Below are 21,030 nucleotides of genomic sequence, written 5' to 3' on the forward strand. Positions count from 1 at the left end.
CATTGGCTGCAGAGCTATCAATCATCTTCTTTGGCCACTGAGAAAGGAATCTCCACCCTGATTGGCCCTTGCTTCACACAGCTGACAAGAATTAGTGGAAAGCAAACAAATTAGTTGAACATGACAGATTCCAAAGTAAGATTTCAATTGAAAATTGTATCCATTTAGAAAGTTTTTCACTCCTGTTGATAACAAAAAAGCCATGAAAAAAAGTGTATAATAGACAATGATAAAAAAGTCATTACTCCGGCTCTTTATTAAAAGTAGTTTCTCACTTTCTATTCCCCATCTCATTTCTACAGTTTGGCACACCTAATGGCTGTATTTAACAAGTCAGGCTCCCAATTAAACCTTTAATCTACTTCCTTGCGCAGGTGGCCAATCCCTTCTTTTCTCAGTGCACACAGCTTTCTAATAATGATCTAATGAGTCTTCTGCATAGTAATGAATGCCTTCTATAAAATTAATGAGATTTAACCTAAACCAATTAAGGAATTATGTAATTGATCTGGATCAATGAGGATCACATGTCCTGATCTTCCAAAAGCAGAATTTGGAGTGAGATCTAGTTCTTACTTATTTATATCATTTCAGATAATCAAGCGATTGATGGATTGCTGCCTTGTGACATTGGGCCATCAAGTCTTTGCCAGCTCAGAAACCGAGAGTTCAGTCATTCTAATCCCAAATGCCACTGACTCCCCCACCCCTTCCCCCGCTACACCTTTTCATTAATGGTTTGAGGCCTAAACCTGTTCCCTTTTCACATTTACTGGCCCAGATGGGCAAAATGCAAAAATAATCCATTTTCCAATGTGTGGTTAAAAACAAAAATGTTCTCTGGAGTTTGGCTCAGGTCAACAGGTTGCAGGTTGATTTAGATAAATTAGGCAAATGGATCCATGAGTGGCAAATTTAGTCACTGATTAAATAAAAGATATGCATACAAGGTTAGGAAACTCCAGATATCTGTAAAGATTTCAGTAGACCCAAGCCCCTCAGCTTGGGCAATCTGGACAATACCCAATCTTGGAGTTAATGTAATTTGCAAAAAAAGTTAAAAATGGAAACTAAGAGGGAAGTCACTGAAGTTCTTAAAGTGGAGGTGCTGAATACAGTGTGGATAGCAGAGGTCAGATCTAGAAGGTAAGTTATGGAGTCAGAAGCACAGAAACAGGTCCTTCAGCCACCATGAATATGGCCAATCAAAGTACTTACCAACACTAAGCCTATTTGACAGCACTTGGCCTATACCCTCCTATGCCTTGGCAATTCAAGGGCTCATGTAGATGCTTCTTAAAATGTTGTGAGTACTTGCCTCCACCATCTGCTCAGTCAGTGCATTCCAGATTGCAGTTCCTGGTGAAAAAAAATTCTTCCTCAGATTTCCTCTAAACCTCTTATTCCTCATCTGAAATCCATGTCTTCTGGTCTTATTCAACTTCACCATGGGGAAAGTTGCTTACTATCTACACCTCTCAATTCTGTATGCCTCTCTGCTGCCCCCTCAGTCTCCTCTGCTCCAAGGAAAACAAGCCCCGCCTATCCAGCCTCTCTTCATAACTGAAACATTCCATCTCGAGCAACATCCAAGTGAATCTGCTTTTGCACCCTCTCCAAAGCAAATCACATCCTTCCTATAGTGTGTGACCAGAACTGCATGCGATATTCCAGCTGTAGCCCATCTAATGTTTCACAAAATGTACCAACAACTTGCTGAACTTGTATTCTGTGCCCTGGCTAATGAAGGCAATCATCCTGTCTGTCACCTTCACCACTTTATCTACCTGTGCCGTCACCTTCTGGGATCTTTGGACTTGTGTACCAGGGTCCCTTTGTTCCTCAATACTCTCTGGGGCCCAAACATTCACGGTATGTGTCCTACCCTTCTTAGACCGCTCCCCCCCCTCCCCACCAAAATGCTTCACCTCAATTATTAGAACTGAAATTCCATCTGCCATTGCTCTTCCCAGCTTACTTTCTGATCAATATCATTCTGTAGCCCAAAGACTACCCACCTCACACAGAAGCAGGTATTTTCCCCACAATCATTGTAATGACAAGATTACTGCAAGATGGAGTATCATCCTTTAAAATGAGAAAAATGACAAATCCCAATGGTGTGTACAAAATAACAGATTCAGTTATGCATCTTTAAACTTTATTGGCTATACAAAGCATACAATTTATACTTTGCAAGTTTCAAACTTGCTCTATTAACTAAAGTACATACAACTCATTCAGCCTCACATGAGACCTTATCAAAATCTTGTTCTGCTGATATTGCACTTTGCATTAAGGCACATAGGGAAGAAAATCATGGATAACAAGGTGTTAGTGCTCCAACAGCAGATAATTTGTCACTTAGTCATCATAGCGTAAAAAAATTCATCCTTATTGCTTATAGGCATATACAAAAAAATTCTATTGCATGCATTAGAGGCATTACCTATAAGCAGCATCTTTGTATCATAATATACAAATGGTTTAACATAAACACTGCATGCACATTAAGAACAGCAAGTCTACATGTGGCTCTGAAGCTACTAGGTTTAAATAAAAATATATAACTTAACTAGTTAGCATTGTCAAGTTTCGCAAGTCACTTCCACATCAGTATAAAGTCAAAATTATAAATGCAAATTGGTAGTTAAAAAGGTAGATGTAGAATATTGCAGTTTATTATGGCTTTTGCATTAGTGCACAACCCTTTGGCAGAAAGGGGGTGTCCCACACTTTGCAGTTTCCTTTATTTGCCACATTCTGTACAAGGCCACTTTCCTTTAAGGACTCATTATGCATTTCCCATGGGTATGAAGGCTGGCAAATTGGTTGTGGGTCTTACACCAATCTGAGGCTTATACAGTGATGACCAATAAGTTGTCCGTTCTTTTCCGACATAGCTCGTGTAGCCATCTCAAGGGTTGGGAAAGTCACCAAAGCTTCTCCACTGGGCTGGCCGTTGAAGTTGTACAGAATTAAGATTGTATCTGCATGAAGCTGAGGGAGAAAAAGGAAAAAAAAACTGAAGTGTACGTGGAATTCTTCATGTAAATTAGGAGATTCTTCAACTGATAAATGAGCTCCAAGTCAATCTAATGATTTTGCCCATTCAGTTGGTAGATGTTCATCTAAACAAAAATTTAAGTTGGCACAATATTTAAAGAGCAAAATTTGACCATATTAGTTCAAAGAATGTAATAGTGGGCACCCTATGATCGAGCTGCCATGTAAATAAAATTGCTGCACTTTTACGCTTTGCTAATATTATAACAAAATGAAAAGTCAGAAAACCACAGGAAAGCAGAACTCAGGAAAGTAACCAACAGCCAAAAAGAAAAAAAGATGCTCTGTATCTTTTCAATGCATAGAGCAAGACGTAGCGACAAACAAAATGGTGTGTTTGCTATGTCTAAATGTTAAAAACAAATATGAGCAGTAGACTTGCATTTAAAGAGCTGTGCTGCACGTTAGCAAATGAAAGTTTACTTCATAACATATAGTTGAGGTTGAGATCACCAGACTTACTCAAAATTTCGGTGGATGGAGCTGGTGAAAGCAAAAATTTGGCAGATGCTATAAGTCTGAAAAGTAAACAATGCTAGAAATAGTCAGCAGGTCAAGCAATATCTATGGAGAGTGAAACCGTTAGAATTTCAGGTTTCTCCTTGACCTGCAGAATATTTCCAGCACTCAGTTTTATTTTTGTGCAAAGGAATAGTTAAGAAATTTAGTCCTGATAACTCTGAATATTAATTTTAAAGAACACACCATTTTGCTTGCAAGAATGTCCACTTCCTTTCCAGAAAATGACATTTCATCGATTCTCCAGACTCTGATCCTCCAGAAGGAAATTCCATGTAAATACATCCTCGCTCTCACATAAGAAAAACTATTTTCCACGTCCAACCTTGTCCTGTTGTCCTTCACGTCCATACCTTTCCAGCTTTTCAAAGTAGCACAGGAACCATGGAAATTAGAATCAATCTATACACAGTGTTAGCATCCCTTCCTGTACTTGGTTCATTCTCAAAGGTTGGAAAACCAGGTGCAACAAAAGTATCTCCACTAAACTGATTCTCTACTCACTGTGATTACAGAGTCATATTGCACATCTCATGACCATGAGTTTCATCCCTCCCCTCCCATTTGCATCATCACAGCCATGCAGGTTTGTTCAACCACCCACCACTCCCACCAATTTCTTTCCTAGCAATCAAGAAAGCACTGCAACCGCCTCATTTGGGTTTGCAGCTCCACCCTTGGAAGATGCCAAGAAAGATGACAGTCTCAGAGACGAGGCGGAGAGAGAGAAAAATGGAAATCCCAGTTTCGAAACACCAGTTGATGTCACTCGAGAGTGAAGCCTGGCCAGAGAGCCAGCTGGGAAGTTTCTCCCTTACCTTATTGAAATTTGTAAAGTTGGTCATCTACAAACAGACCCACTCTTTGGGTGCCTGAAACATACTCCTTGCTTGTTCGTTCATCTGAATAAGGCCGCTGTAGTCATCAGGTGCGTACTACAGTACAAGTTTGAATACACACATCAGTCAATAGGAACATTGCTTGGTGAGTGCATGCTTCACCACAAATTGCAAACCTAGAAAGTTCTTACCCTGGGCTTCAACTTGGCAAGAGAAAATTTTAGTTTCTTGTTACAAAAGATGAAATTAAAATCCCTTTGGCTGGAAGATTAAAGCATTAACGTTAAAGATGTGTTATGGACAAGTAACTCATGTCCAACTCTGCAGTATGTCTTCTGAAACATATTGAGCCAAATTATGCTGACTGTGGTCAGGAAGTCCTGAATGGAAGCATCAGCATCCATTTATTCAGGACAAAGACATGTGCATATGCATTCGAAAAACTTAAGAACAGGCCTGATTAACAGATTCAGGGAGTTTGAGTCTGACAGTTTGCTTCACATCTGGACTCTACACATGTCCAGCAGCACCAGCTGACCTTTCTGCAATTGCATGGCATAGATTTTAATGGCATGTGTTGGGCACAGAATAGTGTTAACTTTTTACTTCAGCAATTTTAGTTCAGAGATAACTATTAAAGTGATTTCTATTTCAGGTCAGCAAAGCTCCTCGCCAGCTTTACCAGCCATCAATGAGTTTTGGGGTGGGGCTTCCACACTGTCACCTGGACCATGGTGCTGGTCAGGGGGAGCCTGCAAGACAGACCACCCCTGCTATCTGGTTAAATGCACATTCTGGTTTCAGAACCAGGTCAGCCTGACTGGGCCAAAGTGAACATGTTCTGTTGTTCATGACAGTACAGGAAAAGCCACACAGACAATAAATAGTCACCACCAGGCTGCTTAATAATGATCATTTCACTTTGCATAGAGCCCAGGTGGATCACTGCATTACAACAGACTGCTAAATCGATTAAAGGTATAATAGTAACTTCATGCAAAGCCTTGTCAAGAATGTTTTTTTTTAAATTGCAGGTCACACAAGGAAAACTATGCAGCTCATTCTTGTGTCCCTTAACAAGGCCAAAAGCAAAAGTCTACTACTCAACAAAAGTTCAAAAGAGGATACTTAAACCTTGATCAGGTACCATTCATGTTTCTAAGTTAGCTGAAAAATAACTTCAGGGACAAGATCAAACCAGTTAAATAACACAGCTCAAGAAGGGGGAATAGAAATATTAATTATGTAGTTCTGGGAAAACGGAGAAAACAAATGGGTTTGGGGAGTGCCAGTTAGTCTTCTATAGTTTCTAAAGGTGCTTGGAGTTTACTTTCATCATATCTGTAAAATATACAAATTCTCTCTTGCCAATTTCAACATACAAAAAAGGTGGGGTGGGGAACATTATTACTTCAGGCATCTGAAGTAAAAGGATCAGAATTACATTAAAGCAAACATGTACATTCCCAAACTCGCACACTTCAGTCAATCTGTCATTGAATCATTAATCCTGGCAAAGGCCCATCCACCATTTTCTAAAAACCATTACCTTGTGACTAACCTGCACAGCAAAATATTCTAGGCCAGCTAGGTTGTGCATTCATTAGCATATTACCAGACCTGCTCACACACACACAATGCAGTTTGTAAGCGATTCCCCTTTTATGAAAGGGGATGGCAGGAGGAGAAGCAAGGAGACAGACAAATCCAGAGAAATTATTAAAAGCATAAAATGTTAGCTCACACCTCCTAAACTATATATCCAAACACAGACAAACACATGAAATGAGAGTATTTGAATATTCAGCGGTCATATTTTTCCTTGCTGCAACTTTAATCCAGTATAATCTCAGTAGTCCAGGAGGTCATGGGAAAGAAACATTTTAAAAACCCAATGCAGAATTTTCATCTGAAGCACAGACCAGTAAATACAATTAGGTTAGCTTCCTTTCCCTATAAGCAATAAATCAGCTTGGTCTGGCTCTGTAAAGAAATACTTTGAAATATGTGTTCTGACGGTCTGATATCTGGTGAAACAAGAAATTAACATTTGGTTATGCTGTCCAGCACGGAGTGCTGCTTATTCAAAGAGAAAGAGACAAGAATGAACACCCAATTCAAATGGGGCTGGGGGGGTGGTGGAAGGAAATCCAAGTATATACGTAGATAAACTGATTTTTTTTTGTAATATCAAGGGTTAAGGACCTTCTTATATTCAACTCTTAACATACTGGGGATTCCAATCAAAGATAGTTCGATGGACTCAAATCAAATGAAAGATAGATGCCGTATTCTTCAGAAGCACGCGAAGGTAGCTTTGGGTGGAGTAGAAACAAAATAAATTACACATTCAAATGGAATGAGAACAAGATTTAAGAACAAAGATTTCCCCTCACCTGACATTAGCAGGTGACCGTCCTACAGGTAAGAAGTGGGACATTTGGGAACTAAAGGTTAAAATCAATACAAACGTTCACCCAAAATAAAAGGAACATTTGCTCCTCAGAATTTTGTTTCACCAGTTTTAGTGGCACAGTGGTGCATCTAGTAGTGCCTGACAACTCCAGTGACCCGGGTTCAATCCTGATCTGCAGTGTTATCCGTATGGCATTTGCACATTCTCCTAGTGAGTTTCTTCTGGCTGCTCTGGTTTCCTCCCACATCCCGAACATGCAGGTTGGTGGGTTAATTAACCACTGTAAATTACCCCTTGAGTGGTAAAAATCTGGAGAAGTTGACGGATACATGGGGAGAATAGTACAAAATCAATGTAAGAGGGGGTTTAATCTCAGTGAGCTGAAGGGTGCATTTCTACCCTGTGTGGTTCTATGACCACAAGTGTAAACAGTGGAAAAACACACCATGGTTTAGAAACAATGTATTTAAACTACAATTGTGGTAGTTTAATTAGAGTACGAAAAATGTGCTGTTTTCCACTGGAACAAGAAAGATAGTGCTTTTAGATTTGTACACCAGATATTCTGCCACGGCAACACCTCCACTTGACAATTTTACTGAAAGGATTTTAATTAATTTGAATTATTAAGGACAGGTACAAGTTGATACAAGCAAATCTTCACATGTAAAAGTGGTTAGTAAGATAATTAAAGCAAAGCAGCAGACAACAAGGAGGACATGATGCAAAGCACAATGCTGGTGTATTTAAATGTTCAATATTTGAGCATTGTAGAGACAGTCATTAGTGTTGAGACAGAACATTTTTACTGCCACATAAATGTTACTTGTACAGCAGGTCTGGTATTACTGCAACTGCTCATTATAGTGTTCAAGACATGCAGTACAAAAGCTCCACAAAACCAAAAAGGATTCCACGTAAGGGGAGGGAACCCAAAACCCACCATCTGATTTCTCCCAAAACTGGTATAAAGTCCAAATTATATCACCTATCAACAGCTAACAGATCAATACCCACGTAAAGTGCAATGTATACAGTATTCCCATTTTCACGGGGCCATACCAAGCTAGAGGCAGTTCCAAAATGTATTCACTTTTAGATCAGCACACGATTCAACACATCCAGGAGAGCAAGAGAAACAGAATGCATGAGAAAAAATTCTTAGTTAGATATCCTTCGGCCTTGGCCAACAGATGAACCGTAACTGAGACACACTCAAGTTTTATAGTTACACTGCAATCTTAGAAAAGACATTTAAGTAAAAATACCCCCAAATCAAAAGGAGTGACACAGTTCAGGAAAAGGTCCTCAAAAGCTGAGCAAATTAATGGCCTTTACCTGATATCCTTGGAAGAAACTAAGGATGTCTTTCGTTGCAATGTTATAAGGCAGACCCTGCATGCGAACCAGTGCTCCTGGTTGTGGTAACACGGCATGGGCTGCCGATGATGCTGCTGCAGCCATCGCTGCTTGAGGAGCTGCGAAGTATCCAACCGTCGTTGGTGACACCGGAGGGCTGAAAGTTAATGCCAAATATTCTCAGAGAAAGGTAATGCAGGCAAGATTCAGTACCCTCCCGCATGTGTTCACAGATCTAAGTTTTAATGAGGGTTCCCAAGTGTCAAGTTATCAGTAACAATATGAACATAGAGGATTCCACTGAAGTTACCTTGGATAATAGGTCGTGTAGTTCATATAGAGTTGAGTGGCTGTTGCCTGAGCTGGGTAATAGGCAACGGCGGGTGGTGCAGGTTGAGCCGACCGTGCAGGAGCCAAAAGGGCCTGGGGTTGATAGAGGGCAGCTTCAGCTGGTATTACAGCAGGCCCAGGAGAGAACGTTGGATACGTCGGTGGGGAAAGGCCTGAAACACAGACAACAAGATGTGCAAATGAGAACAGAACGGTGGTTTATAACCAATGTGTCTCATGTCCCAAATAGATAGGCATGTAATTAGTATTCCAAGGGGTCTGAACTCTGCAGGCAGCCACTGCACATAGTTTGTCAAATATATCGAATTTTGCATTCATGCATCTTCAGTAATTTGACATATTGCTTATCCCTGCATTTTGACTAGAAAAAAAAATGTCCATTTTAGTGAAAGCCAAAGGCTAATCTGAACATTTTATGGCATTGTGTTAAAGCATTTCCGAGACTGCACCCCAGTAAAGTCACCTCATCTTCAACCCATGAGCATCATCTCCAAAAAGTTTAAAAATCCTACTACCAGGCAGACCTACTGCAGAGCTCCAGAAAAGTACCAAAAAGCAAAAGTCGCCCAGTACAAAACCCAATTTCGCCATTTGGTGAAGTAGGGAAGGGAGGGCAAGGCAGTGGGGAGACCAAAAAAAATCAAAACGTCCATTCATTCTCAAGCCTCGATTGATGAAACATTGATCATGGCAAACCAGATAAAGATGAAAAAGGTAAACAAAGCTCCAGCCTCCACCTACCAAAATTTCAGCCTTTAGCAGCAAGAGAGCGTCAGAATTCAAAACTTACATGGTAACTTACATGGCGGCGGAGACAAGCCACTACGATTTAAAGTGCCACCCATTAAAACATAGCTCATTTCATCTCCGGAACACTGAAACACTTCAACATATCTATCCTTCATAGTCTTCTTGTGACATTTCTGTGCAACCAAGAAAGCACGGTCTGGAGACTTCATCTGAATAAAAGCATCTCCTGAGGGCCGACCCTAGAACAAGTGTGGGGGGGAGAGAGAGAGAGAGAAAAAGAGAGAGAGCAGTTAATCTCCTTTATAGTCAAATGCATCAAAATTTTAATGGATAAATTCCACTGAAGCTACACACAAAGCTCAGGGCTGCGTAGAATCACACCTACAATTGCCTCAACCTGAAGCCACATTTGGAGATTCTGGCTTACAAGAACTTCCAAATAACAGTCCAATAAACTGCTATCGGTATGAAACATTCTCAGAGTAGATGTCTGCTTCCAATACTAAATGGTTAAGAGTGGCTGCGGTGCTTTTTACTATGCACACCTACTAGTTGTGGAAATACTCCATGCTTGGGCAGTTTTTTTTGAATTACCATTGAAACAAAATGTGTGCACAAATTAGATAATCCAACGCCGCTTTGTTTCCTCTCAATGAATGAGTGTTGCTCAGGACTCACTGGTACCACCAGGTCTCCATTACCTCAATGTGCCCAAAATGAAATATAAAAAAGATTTGATTTAGGAAATAGACGATATGAATTTAAACTTGTTAAGTGCATTAGTCCAAGTATAAAGTAATGAACATATTCTTAGCTTAAAAAGGTTTAAAATGATGTGGTTAAATTGTATCTTGGTAGAGTTAATAGGTATTATAAGAATATTTTTAAATTCATTGAGGGAATAAAAGCAGAGAGTATAACACATTCAGAGCTTGCCTTTTAAAACCAGTGTATTTTAGCACAGAAAATTGTTTAATCTAACCAAAGTTTACAGATAGGAGGCTAGAAGTACTTAGAGGTAGATGTATGTCAACAAAGGACAACCTACACCATTCAGGACCTCCCCGAGTTGCAATCAACCAACAAATGTACAGCCTGTACATACAGGCGGGTGTTTGGGAGGCTGGTGGGATGGATGTGCTGGCTGCTGCGGAGCTGCAGGCATCTTCTGCCACTTGGGAACTCTGCTCGCAGCCACATCTCCACTTATGAACAGCTCACAGGATCAGAACCCTGCCGTAACCTGGAGGCGACCCGTATGGGCTCTTACAACACGATTATTTGGAGGATATAATAGAATGGATGTGAAGATCTGAGAGATGGAGTTAGTGAAGAGGTTATAATAAAATGACTATGGAAGAAACTTCAAGACTGCTGTCAGCCAGAAGGAGCTTCCTTGTAACTATTGTTTAATTATTAATCAACGATCAAGATGGTCCTCAGACACCTTCCAGGTGTTTCCCCACTGCAAAGTTGAATCATAGTATTATTCTATTCATGCAGTGGTACTATGCAAGAGGACTTAGATCCCAAGTTTCAACTCTAGCCCAAACCTCCACAGCCATCATTTATTTCTAATTAATCCCTTGAGAAAAGGTATTTAAAGCAAGGATCTTGGCAAAATATTATGCAAGAAATATTTCTGAAAAGAAATAGAAAACTTAACTTGCTGATACAAGTTCCAAGTTTTATGGAATTATAATTTGAAGCCTGACTTACAGAACCAAAAGACTTTACTGACTTTTGACAAACTTATATTTTTCAGAATTGCTGAATTTTAGTACAGATTGGAGCTTTGGTTAGACAGTGATGATGAGAATACAAGAGGCAGCAGATATCTTGGCTGAATTCTTATCAGAAGCCACACTTGTAAGAATGACCATCCCAAATTTACCAGTGGAACAGAAATGCTAACGTACACATAGCCACTGAACAAATTGGAACCAAAATGAAAACTCACAACAGGATAAACTGTAACAAATGACAGTCAAGTCTACACAAGCCATTGGATCAGAATCACAGTAACTTTTAATTTCAAATGCCTTAAATCCTCAAGATTATTCAAGGTTTGCTTGCCAACGGCCAACATATCTAGCAGCCACAGCTCAAACACCAAATTCAAAGCATCGCACTAGGGAGGGCAGCTTCCAAAGCTTTGATGGAATAACCATACCAGGGCAATTTTCTGGGAGACAAAGGGCAGTTAACCCGTACCAGGAATTAATCTGCAGGGTCGTCCATAAACCAAAGTAAATAATCTACACCGCACAGCAAACAGAATGTAGGTCAACCCATTTACCAACAGAATAAATTTAAATAGATTTATACACAAATAATTGGATTAACATGTTAGAAGAGACTTGATTTGCAGGTCTATTTAAAAGTCAAATACTGTCAAACTGCAGAGACATTGAAGTGAATCAAATCAAGTCCTAAATAGAAGTATGCATTCTCAAATAGTAATGATTTCACATTAATGGGAGCAGATTTCAAATTACCTGTTGATTCAGCACCATGTGAACACCGTGTGGTTTTATATCAATTGTAAATTCTCCCATGAAGTCCAGAATATCCTCAATGCTTGCTGTGTAGGGAAGGCCACGTAGACGGATACAGTCCCTAGTACTTCCAGTGGCAATGAATGGCTGAGGTATCACAGGGATTATTGGAGCAGGGAGTGTTGAAATTAATGGTGTAGACATGTACCTATTTAACACCTGGGATGTTAGAGGAGGGAGAAAAAACATTAGTTCCTTCATTTAATACTTCTGGTTTTGCAACATTGCTTTAACACAAGCATAAGCATAATGACACATTTGTATTTCAGCTATATTAGTGCATTTAGTTTAGGGCTAGTGTCAGAACTTGACTTGATGTTAATGACATGAAGCGAGATCCTCTCTCAAAAAGGGATCAATTCACTTTACTCTTGTGTCTCATTGAGACCCAGTTGAAGATTAACACCGCAATTTATAGATATCTTTATTAGTCACATGTACATTGAAACACACAGAAATGCACCTTTTTGTGTACTGTGTCTGGGGCAGCCCACAAGTGTCACCATGCTTCCAGTGCCGACACAGCATGCCCACAACTTCCTAACCCGTACTTCTTTGGAACGTGGGAGGAAACCGGAGCACCCAGAGGAAACCCACGCAGTCATGGGGGCAGGCGGGGGGGGGAGGGGGTGTGGAAGAGGAGAACGTACAAACTCCTTACAGACAGTGGCTGGAATTCAACCCCAGTTGCTGGTGCTACAATAGTGTTATGCTAACCATTACACTACCGTGCCTTAACACCTTCTTAACACTCCATACTAATGAAGCATTTGTAAAATACATGATTGGTGAATAATTACAAGATAATAATTAACATTACTTTCTCCAGAATAAAAATTTCAAAAACCATTGGGAGTTGATACATTAAAACCAGACACCACTTTGAGACATCCACTTCAAAAATGAACATCATTATAAACAAAAAGATGCAACTCTAGATAAGAGAATGATATTTGTGCTAAAAATTACAGGTCCTCCCTGGATTACGGCAGGGACTGTTCGTAACCAGGACAGTTCGCAAGTCAGAAATGCGCCCAAGAACCAAGTCCCCAGATTTTACCACTTACCTATACTCAGGAGGGTAATTTACAGTGGCCAATTAACCCACCAACCTGCATGTTCGGGATGTGGGAGGAAACCAGAGCAGCCAGAAGAAACTCACTAGGAGAATGTGCAAATGCCATACAGATAACACTGCAGATCAGGATTGAACCCGGGTCACTGGAGTTGTCAGGCACTACTAGATGCACCACTTTGCCACTAAAACTGGTGAAACAAAATTCTGAGGAGCAAATGTTCCTTTTATTTTGGGTGAACGTTTGAATTGATTTTAACTTTGAGTGCCCAAATGTCCCATTTTTTTTTAACCTGTGGGACAGTCACCTGCTAATGGCAGGGGAGGAGAAATCTTTATTCTTTAAAAACTTGTTCTCATTCCATTTGAATGTGTAATTTATTTTGTTTCTACTCCACCCAAAGCTACCTTCGTGTGCTTCTGAAGAATACAGCATCCATCTTTCATTTGATTTGAGTCCATCAAACTATCTTTGATCGGAATTCCCAATATGTTAAGAGTTGAATATAAAAAGGTCCTTAACTCTTGATATTTAAAAAAAAAGTTTCTCTGTATGCTTGCCTGATGCCTGGAACACACAGATCCTCCCCAGCTGACAGATGCCCAACTTACGTATGGCCAGTACATACGAGTGTTTGGGAAACTGGCAGGATGGACTTGCCTGCTGCTGTGGAGCTGCAAGCATCATCTTCTGCCACCTGGGGACTTGGTTCCTGGCCACATTTCTGACTTGCAAACTGTCCTGGTTACAAACAGTCCCTGCCATAATCTGGGGAGGACTTGTAATTCTTAGCACAAATATCATTCTTTTGTCTAGAGTTGCATCTTTTTGTTTGTAACAATGTTCATTTTTGAAGTGGATGTCTCAAAGTGGTGTCTGGTTTTAATTCATCGACTCCCAATGGTTTTTGAGATTTTTATTCTGGAGAAAGTAATGTTAATTATCATCTTGTAATTATTCATCAATCATGTATTTTACAAATGCTTCATTAGTATGGAGTGTTAAGAGGTTAAGAAAATCAATCAGGCAAATTTTCTCCAAGATGTTAAATTTCATTATCTGAAAGTTTCTGTTAAGATGAACAATCAACAGAGCAACAAACCTCCCAGCGGATTGATCACCACTGTAGGGAGTCTATCAACTTACTGGAATTTCAATTTTAAAATGTATATTTAATCCTGTTCCATCACCACGTGACAACTACACCCTCAAGCCAGCACCAATGCAAAGTCAAAGAGGAGCTCCATCACCTCCTTCTACACAATCAGCTAGTCCAGTGTTGTGTAGAAAGTTGCAGTCAGCACCCAGTGACGAACACGTCTTACGAGCAGCTGCTTAATGCAAAGGTCAATCAAGACACTCCACCTGAAATTGCAATTCACAGAAGTTGTTGCACCAGTCTTGATTGTGATCTGCACTGATTGCTGGCAGCAAGCAAAGAGTATGCAAGAGACATTTTGCAAAACAGTATTTCCCTCAAGACATTGCTTATGAAAATAGTTGGATGGAACCAAGGAGAGGCATCAACCAGAAAATAAAATCACTTCCTGGTTTGTGTCACTGTACCTTCCACCAGATTAAGTTGGCAACCACGGAAACTGCTATTAACTGGAATGATTGCTTCATCCTGAATGCAGAATAGTGGAAGCAGATTCAACAACAACTTTCTAAAGTGAATTTAATGAATATTTAGGTTAAAAAAAACATTTGTAGGATCAGGGAAATCAAGTAGGTTTTCCAGTGAAATGGCACAGGCTTTTTGGGCAAATGGCCTGTTCTATACCATGTTACAAGTTGAAATTGAAGTAGTGTAGGAAGGGTAATGAATGGACAATGGGAAGCAGACCCATAAAGGGAGGATAAATATTTATCCATTCTAATATAGTTAAAATAAGGTGATGGTCATTCCTGTACAAATGTCAGGTCAGATACACTAAAACATGCAGTAAAGGATACTAACCTGTTGAACTTCTGCTGCAGTACTCCTGAACAGCTCTATATAACGCTTCCCCAATATTTCCTTGTGTTTTTTAAGTGCATTCTGGGCAAATTCTTCACATGCAAACAACACAAATGCATCTCCAGTAGGTCTTCCATCAGGGTATTTAACAAAGAGGAGCCCTTCCTTTTCACCTGTAACAGGACACTCCTTTCCAAAAAAGCCAAGGACATCCTCTGTTGTAGCTGTGAAAGGTAGTCCACGCATTCGTATTATAACTTGGTTTTCCTTCGATAAAAATTGTGCCACTTCATTTGAAGTACCTGTGATTTAAAAAAACCTTCATAATACAAGGTACCAGTGTATTGACTGTAGAACTGCCTTTAACTGTCCAAGTAAAATCAGTGAATCAAAAATAGCTAGATACAGAAAAACTTCACTAATAAATCTCAAAACAAATCTTGAGCAGATCATAATGGGATTCCAAAATTTGTTTACTGACTTATTCAGCAAGAACATGTTTATTCATGAGTCACTATCATTAGGAAACGAGAAATGAACTGCCAATGGAATCCTTGTAGGACTTGTGCTTTCCAATAATCCTCTCCTCACTAAGGGTCAAAGCACAAAGGGAGAAAATCTCAGCTAGGTAAACCCACATGCACTGACTACTAAATAGGCCAGAGTTTTAGCACTGGACCAACCTGGATGCTTGGTGAACGGTAAGTACTGACAAGAACTCCCCAGCAGCTTGATTTCACCTTATTGCTTATCTGCAGCTGGAAGCTTCATCCAGGATTTCATTATCTTTAGATATTGTCACCCTTGTCTCATCATGTCCCATTGATCCATTCAGCCCTGCCTCCTGTGCTTACTGATCCTACATTGCTATCCCATTAAGCAATATGTTGATGTTAAATAGTTATCCATGTTTCCAATCTATCTGCCTATTTCCACATCTACAGCTGCAGTCACTAATGTTGAAGGACAATCTCCTTCACAGAGACAGACTTATCTACCAAAGCCCAACCCCACAATACCTTTCCTTCATCCCAACTAATTAGTATTCCTCACTTATTTTCTCTTTCTCCCCCACCCAACAGATGGAATCACTGGCATGCAGACTTGGTTAAATGGAAATGACCCTAATCCCAGGGAAGATGCACGAGCAAGAAGCTCCAGTGAGCTGTGGTTATAGTGTTGCAGTGGGACTGTTTGCTAGATAGGAAAAGCAATCAGAAACCACTGATCTCCTGAAAAGGAGCAAACCAAGTGTCAACCCAATGAGCCAAAGTTTTGGCCCTGTAACTTACTATAATTCTTTCCAGCCACAGACCAAATCCCAGGCATAATGTGATAGAAGATTAAATTTAAAATCCATAGCCAAATTAAAATGTTTTTAAACCAATTATTTCTTTAAGTCTTTGCTATCTCCTTTTTTACCCATGAATTTTTCCAAAATCTTACCTCCAGCTATTTTTAAGAATTCTTCTCCAGTGGCCTTGTATACCTGGAAAGGAAGTTTCATACAAATCAACCATTGCTTTTAAAAGGTAAAAAAATAAAGCTTAAAAAAGTGAAATCAGATTGGTTCCTACCTCAATGTATCTGCTCCCCATATGATGTTTGTGTCTCTCCAGTGCAAGATCCCTTTGTTCTCGATTGATGAACCTGACTAGAGCTTCTCCATTTCTTCTTCCTTGAGAGTTCAGGCACAGTGCTACACCACCCCTTCAATAAATTCAGAGGGATCCCATTATTAAAGTATTCTCATATCCATCCATCACTGCCACCAACCAATCCAACAGCAACAAGTCCATTTAACACTTAAGTTTTTAACAACTTTAGTAACAAATCAGTAATTAAATACCCAGATTCTACTCAGTTTTCTGTATAAAGTTGAACTCTTGGGGATTTCCTTTGATAACTCATTTATCCATTGACCAGGAAGGCCACAAGAATAATACTCAGTCTGTGCATTTCCCCCATGTATTGGAATTGGTATTACAAATAGCACACTGATTAAATCACAAATAAAAAATCTCTATCCAGCAATGCTGACAGTAGTCAAGATTCAAGATTCACTTTATTGTCATTTCTCTGAGTATTTACATACACAAAAAAAACAAAATACTGTTTCTCACCAGTTCAACAAAAAGAACAGTGATAAATATCTCTAAAACAAAACTAAAAACATACCAACACCACATATTCATACCTGTTAAAGTGTGTTTATGTATCAATAAGTGCTTATTCAGCTCGAGATGAAGTTCAACGTATCAGGTAACTAACTATCAAACTGTTTCTGTATTGATGCGACTATGTACGTGTGTGTGGAGGGAGAGCTTGTCGGTGGAAGTAGAAGGGGACACAGTCCATCTATGATCCTGACTGCTTGTGGGAAAAAGCAGTTCAGCATCCTACTAGATGTAGAGCAGATGCTCCTATCTCTTCCCCAACGGCAGGAGGGAAAACAGGTCGTGAGGAGGGTGATGAAAGTCCTTAATGATGGCCGTAGCTCTGCCAACGCAGCGTTATTGATAGATCTCCATCAAAAAGGGGAGAGGGGCACCAATGATCCTGCTAGCTGTCTTCACCATCCTATTGGGCTGCTGTTCATAGGCCTTGCAGCTACCAACCCAGGAGGTGAGGCGTAGGTCAGGATGCTTTCAACGGTGCCCCTGTAAAAAGTGCTGAGGTATGGAATAGGGAGGCCTGTCTTTCTGAGTCTCCAGAGGGGGTAAAGCCGCTGCTGGGCTTTTTTTAAACGATGGCTGCAGTGTTAATAGAGGAGGTCAGATCATCCTCTAAGTGAACCCCCAGGATCTTAATGTTGCTGACCCTCTCCACAGCAGCACCATCAATAGTCAGCGGTGTATGATCATGTTTGCCAGCCCTTCTAAAATCAATCACCATCTCCTTTGTTTTGTCCACATTGAGGGCGAGATTGTGGAATCTACACCACGCTGTTAGCTGCTCCACCTCCATCCTATATCCAGACTCATCATTGTCACTGACGAGACCCACCACTGTTGTGTCATCAGCGAACTTAATGATGCAGTTGGTGCTGAATCCAGCAATGCAGTCACGTGTGAGCAGGCTAAACAATAAAGGGCTCAGGATGCAGCCTTGAGGTGAGCCTGTGCTCACTGAGATGGTTCCTGATGTATGACTGCCAACTCTAACTATCTGCTGCCGCTGTGTCAGGAAATTGAGGACCTAATTGCAAATGCCAGTATCCAACTCTAACAACCTCAGCTTTTCCACCTGCTGTTGTGGAACGATAGTGTTAAATGCTGAACTGAAGTCGGTGAAGAGGATCCTGGCGTATGTATTCTTCCCCTCCAGATGTGACAGTGTGAGGTGGAGCAAAGTGGAGATTGCATCCTCTGTGGATCGATTGATTCTATATGCAAACTGTAGGGGATCTAAGTTTGCAGGGAAACAGGTCTTAATATGCTGCATGACCAATCGCTCAAAGCATTTCATTATTATTGGTGTAAGGGCCATAGGGCAGAAGTCATTCAGGCAGGCTGGGTTTGACGTTTTAGGCACAGGAATAATGATGGCACTTTTGAGGCAGGTGGGCACCACTGCCTGGCTGAGCGAGATATTAAAGATGTCTGCAAAGACATCCTTCAGCTGCTCTGCACAATCCTTTAAAACACATCCAGGAATGTTGTCCAGCCCCGCAGCTTTACGTGGATTGACGCTGGCGAAGGCCTTTTTCACTCCAGCCGTAGACAGCTGAAGTACCTGGTCTCTTGATGATGGTGGAAGCATCTGTGCCTGAACTGTGTTACTTGCCTCAAAACATGCATAAAAGACATTAAGTTTATCTGATAAAGAGGGATCATTGTGACATATCCGCAGGGGGTGGGGGAGGGGGCTTATAGTCAGTGATTGTTTGAAATCCCTGCCACAAACGATGTTGGGGATCCAATCAATTTAACTGCAGTTTCATTCTGGTTAAGTATTGGCTGATAGTAAGTTGATGTATGAACAATTACTTCCCCAAGTAGAGGTTTTTGGAAAGGGGTGGGGGTGGGGGGGACGGAGGGGAGAAAGAATTACTCTATGGACAAATCGCATGCATTTAAAGGCAAAAATTGAGAAAGCAAGAATCTTTCAATTTTCTGCTTGTGCAGGCAGTCACCAATGACCAACAAGTCACCCACAATGACCAATCCCTTTACATTTATTGCATGTTTTGAATGTGGAAATTTATACCTTCAGATTTTTAATTCATGCATTTTTGGGGATCGGGTCATTATTGCCAAGGGCAGCATTTATTACCTTTGGAGGTGGTGGTGAGCCATCCTTTGAACTACTGCAGTCCTCTCAGTGAAGGTACTCCCATGATATTGGGCAGGGAGTTCCAGGATTTAGAGAGAGTGACGATGAAGGACCGCCAATACATTTCCTCGTTAGGATGGTGTGCAACTTGGGGAACATGCAAATGTTGCTGTCATGCACTAGAAGCCCTAGTCCTTTTTGGAAGTTATGCATTTGGGAGGTGCCTTTAGAGTAGTCTAGATGACAAACTGTAATCCATTTTGTAAGTGGTACACACCATACACCTGTGGTTGATGGAATGAATGGTTAAGGTGGTGGGTACCACACCATCAGGCTGCATTGTGCAGATGGTGCTGAGGTTCAAGCGTTATGGAAGCTTTACTCATCCTGGAGAGTGGCGACTATTTCATTACACTCACGATTGTGCCTTATTGTTGTTGCTGGGAGGAAAGTCACTCACTAAGGTTTTGTGACCTGCTCAAACAAAACCACAATATCTAGTTAACCCAGCTGAGATTCTGGTCAAAAATAATTTGGAGAACAGTGATGGTAGGGGGACTCAGCAGTGGTAATTGAATGTCAAGGAGGTTGTTGAACTCTGTTTGAGATGGTCACTGCCTGCATGAATATTACCTGCCACTTATCTGCCCACGCCCAAATGTTATCTTGGTCTTGCTCCATGCAGGCATGGGCTGCTTTGTTTGCTGAAGTTTTGACTTCTCTGTCCTTATAATGGCAGGAAAGTCATTACAGCAGCTGAAGATGGTTGGGGTCAGTACACTCCCCTGACCAACTCCTACAGTGATGTCCTGGAGCTAGGATACAACTACCTTCCTTTGTACAAGGTATGATTTCAACCCCTCAACTTCATTCCACTTCTACCTCAAGCCAATCCATGTACAAATCATTTTAACATTCAAACTATTACTCCTTATTGCCCATTGCCTTCTGCAAAGGTGGCTCATTCACTCTCACTAGCCTACATTGGTTCACAGAAACACCTCCATACTTTGTCCCAGTTTCCACCCTCCTGTGGAAATCTCCCCATGGCCTAATCACATGGCCTCAACTCTTCCCTATTATGCATTCCTCCCCTTTACCAGGAGCCACATGCCTTCAGCACTATCTGTGGAATGCAGCCTTTGCATGGAAGCTTTACTCATCAGGAGAGTGATGACTATTTCAATACACTCATGATTGTGCCTTGTTGTTGTTGTCAGGAGGAAAGTCATTCTCTTCTCTTAGATACAGCTAAGGGAATGGACAGACAAGTGACCCACTTCAGAGAAAAGTAGAATGATACAGAATAACACCTGGTCAATCAGGGATGAAGGAACATTGAGAGATTCAACTACCATGGGTTTGGTAAGGGAGAGCTTCACAATAAATGTGAAAGGAAAAGCATTAAATACAAATGCTTCAACTTTTTTTTTTAAATAAAGAGTTTAGGATGGTAAAAGTGGATTGTTATGAATTACTGATTAATGGCAAAAGAAACTTATGATTAGTGCTCAAGGAATAAATGGATATTTTTAAATATATGCACAAGACTCTGTAATCCATTCCAAGTATCAATTCCATCAAAGCCATTTGAAACATTTAAGGGAATATTCAAGCACCAAGTTCATAGAATCCTGCTGGAGAGGCCATATAATTGGTCCCTGACCCCTTTTCCTTTCCACTTTCATTTATTCATCCTCCTTGGAATTTACCCTTGAATCTGCTTCCACTGCTCTTTTGGTTGGTGTATTGCAAATCTCAATAATCCACCATTCTCTTGGTGCATCAGGCCATCAGACAGATTATTATGCACAAATCTTCTACTGACCAATTTCTCTTTATCAATCATTGTTGAAGATTT

At 40.6% G+C, this 21,030-nt stretch overlaps 1 protein-coding gene across 3 annotated transcripts in view; it reads right to left on the reverse strand.

Annotated features, from left to right (window-relative positions):
• Nucleotides 1-2,139: 2,139 nt before the first annotated feature.
• esrp2 (epithelial splicing regulatory protein 2) overlaps nt 2,140-21,030 on the reverse strand; it is a 31,889-nt gene continuing 12,998 nt past the window's right edge. For 2 of the 3 annotated variants that reach the window (XM_052028413.1, XM_052028412.1), the window contains 9 exons: nt 16,472-16,604; nt 16,341-16,383; nt 14,895-15,196; nt 11,799-12,017; nt 9,341-9,539; nt 8,510-8,702; nt 8,179-8,356; nt 4,404-4,520; nt 2,140-3,000 (listed from right to left, as the gene is read on the reverse strand). In XM_052028413.1, coding sequence (XP_051884373.1) covers nt 4,431-4,520; nt 8,179-8,356; nt 8,510-8,702; nt 9,341-9,539; nt 11,799-12,017; nt 14,895-15,196; nt 16,341-16,383; nt 16,472-16,604 — 1,357 coding nt within the window. In that variant the 3' untranslated portion in view covers nt 2,140-3,000; nt 4,404-4,430. The remainder of the gene's footprint in view (nt 3,001-4,403; nt 4,521-8,178; nt 8,357-8,509; nt 8,703-9,340; nt 9,540-11,798; nt 12,018-14,894; nt 15,197-16,340; nt 16,384-16,471; nt 16,605-21,030) is intronic. The other variant, XM_052028414.1, reaches the window with a different exon arrangement.

The sequence above is a fragment of the Pristis pectinata genome, chromosome 13 (assembly GCF_009764475.1).
Source record: "Pristis pectinata isolate sPriPec2 chromosome 13, sPriPec2.1.pri, whole genome shotgun sequence".
In the NCBI taxonomy this organism is placed as follows: Eukaryota; Metazoa; Chordata; class Chondrichthyes; order Rhinopristiformes; family Pristidae; genus Pristis; species Pristis pectinata.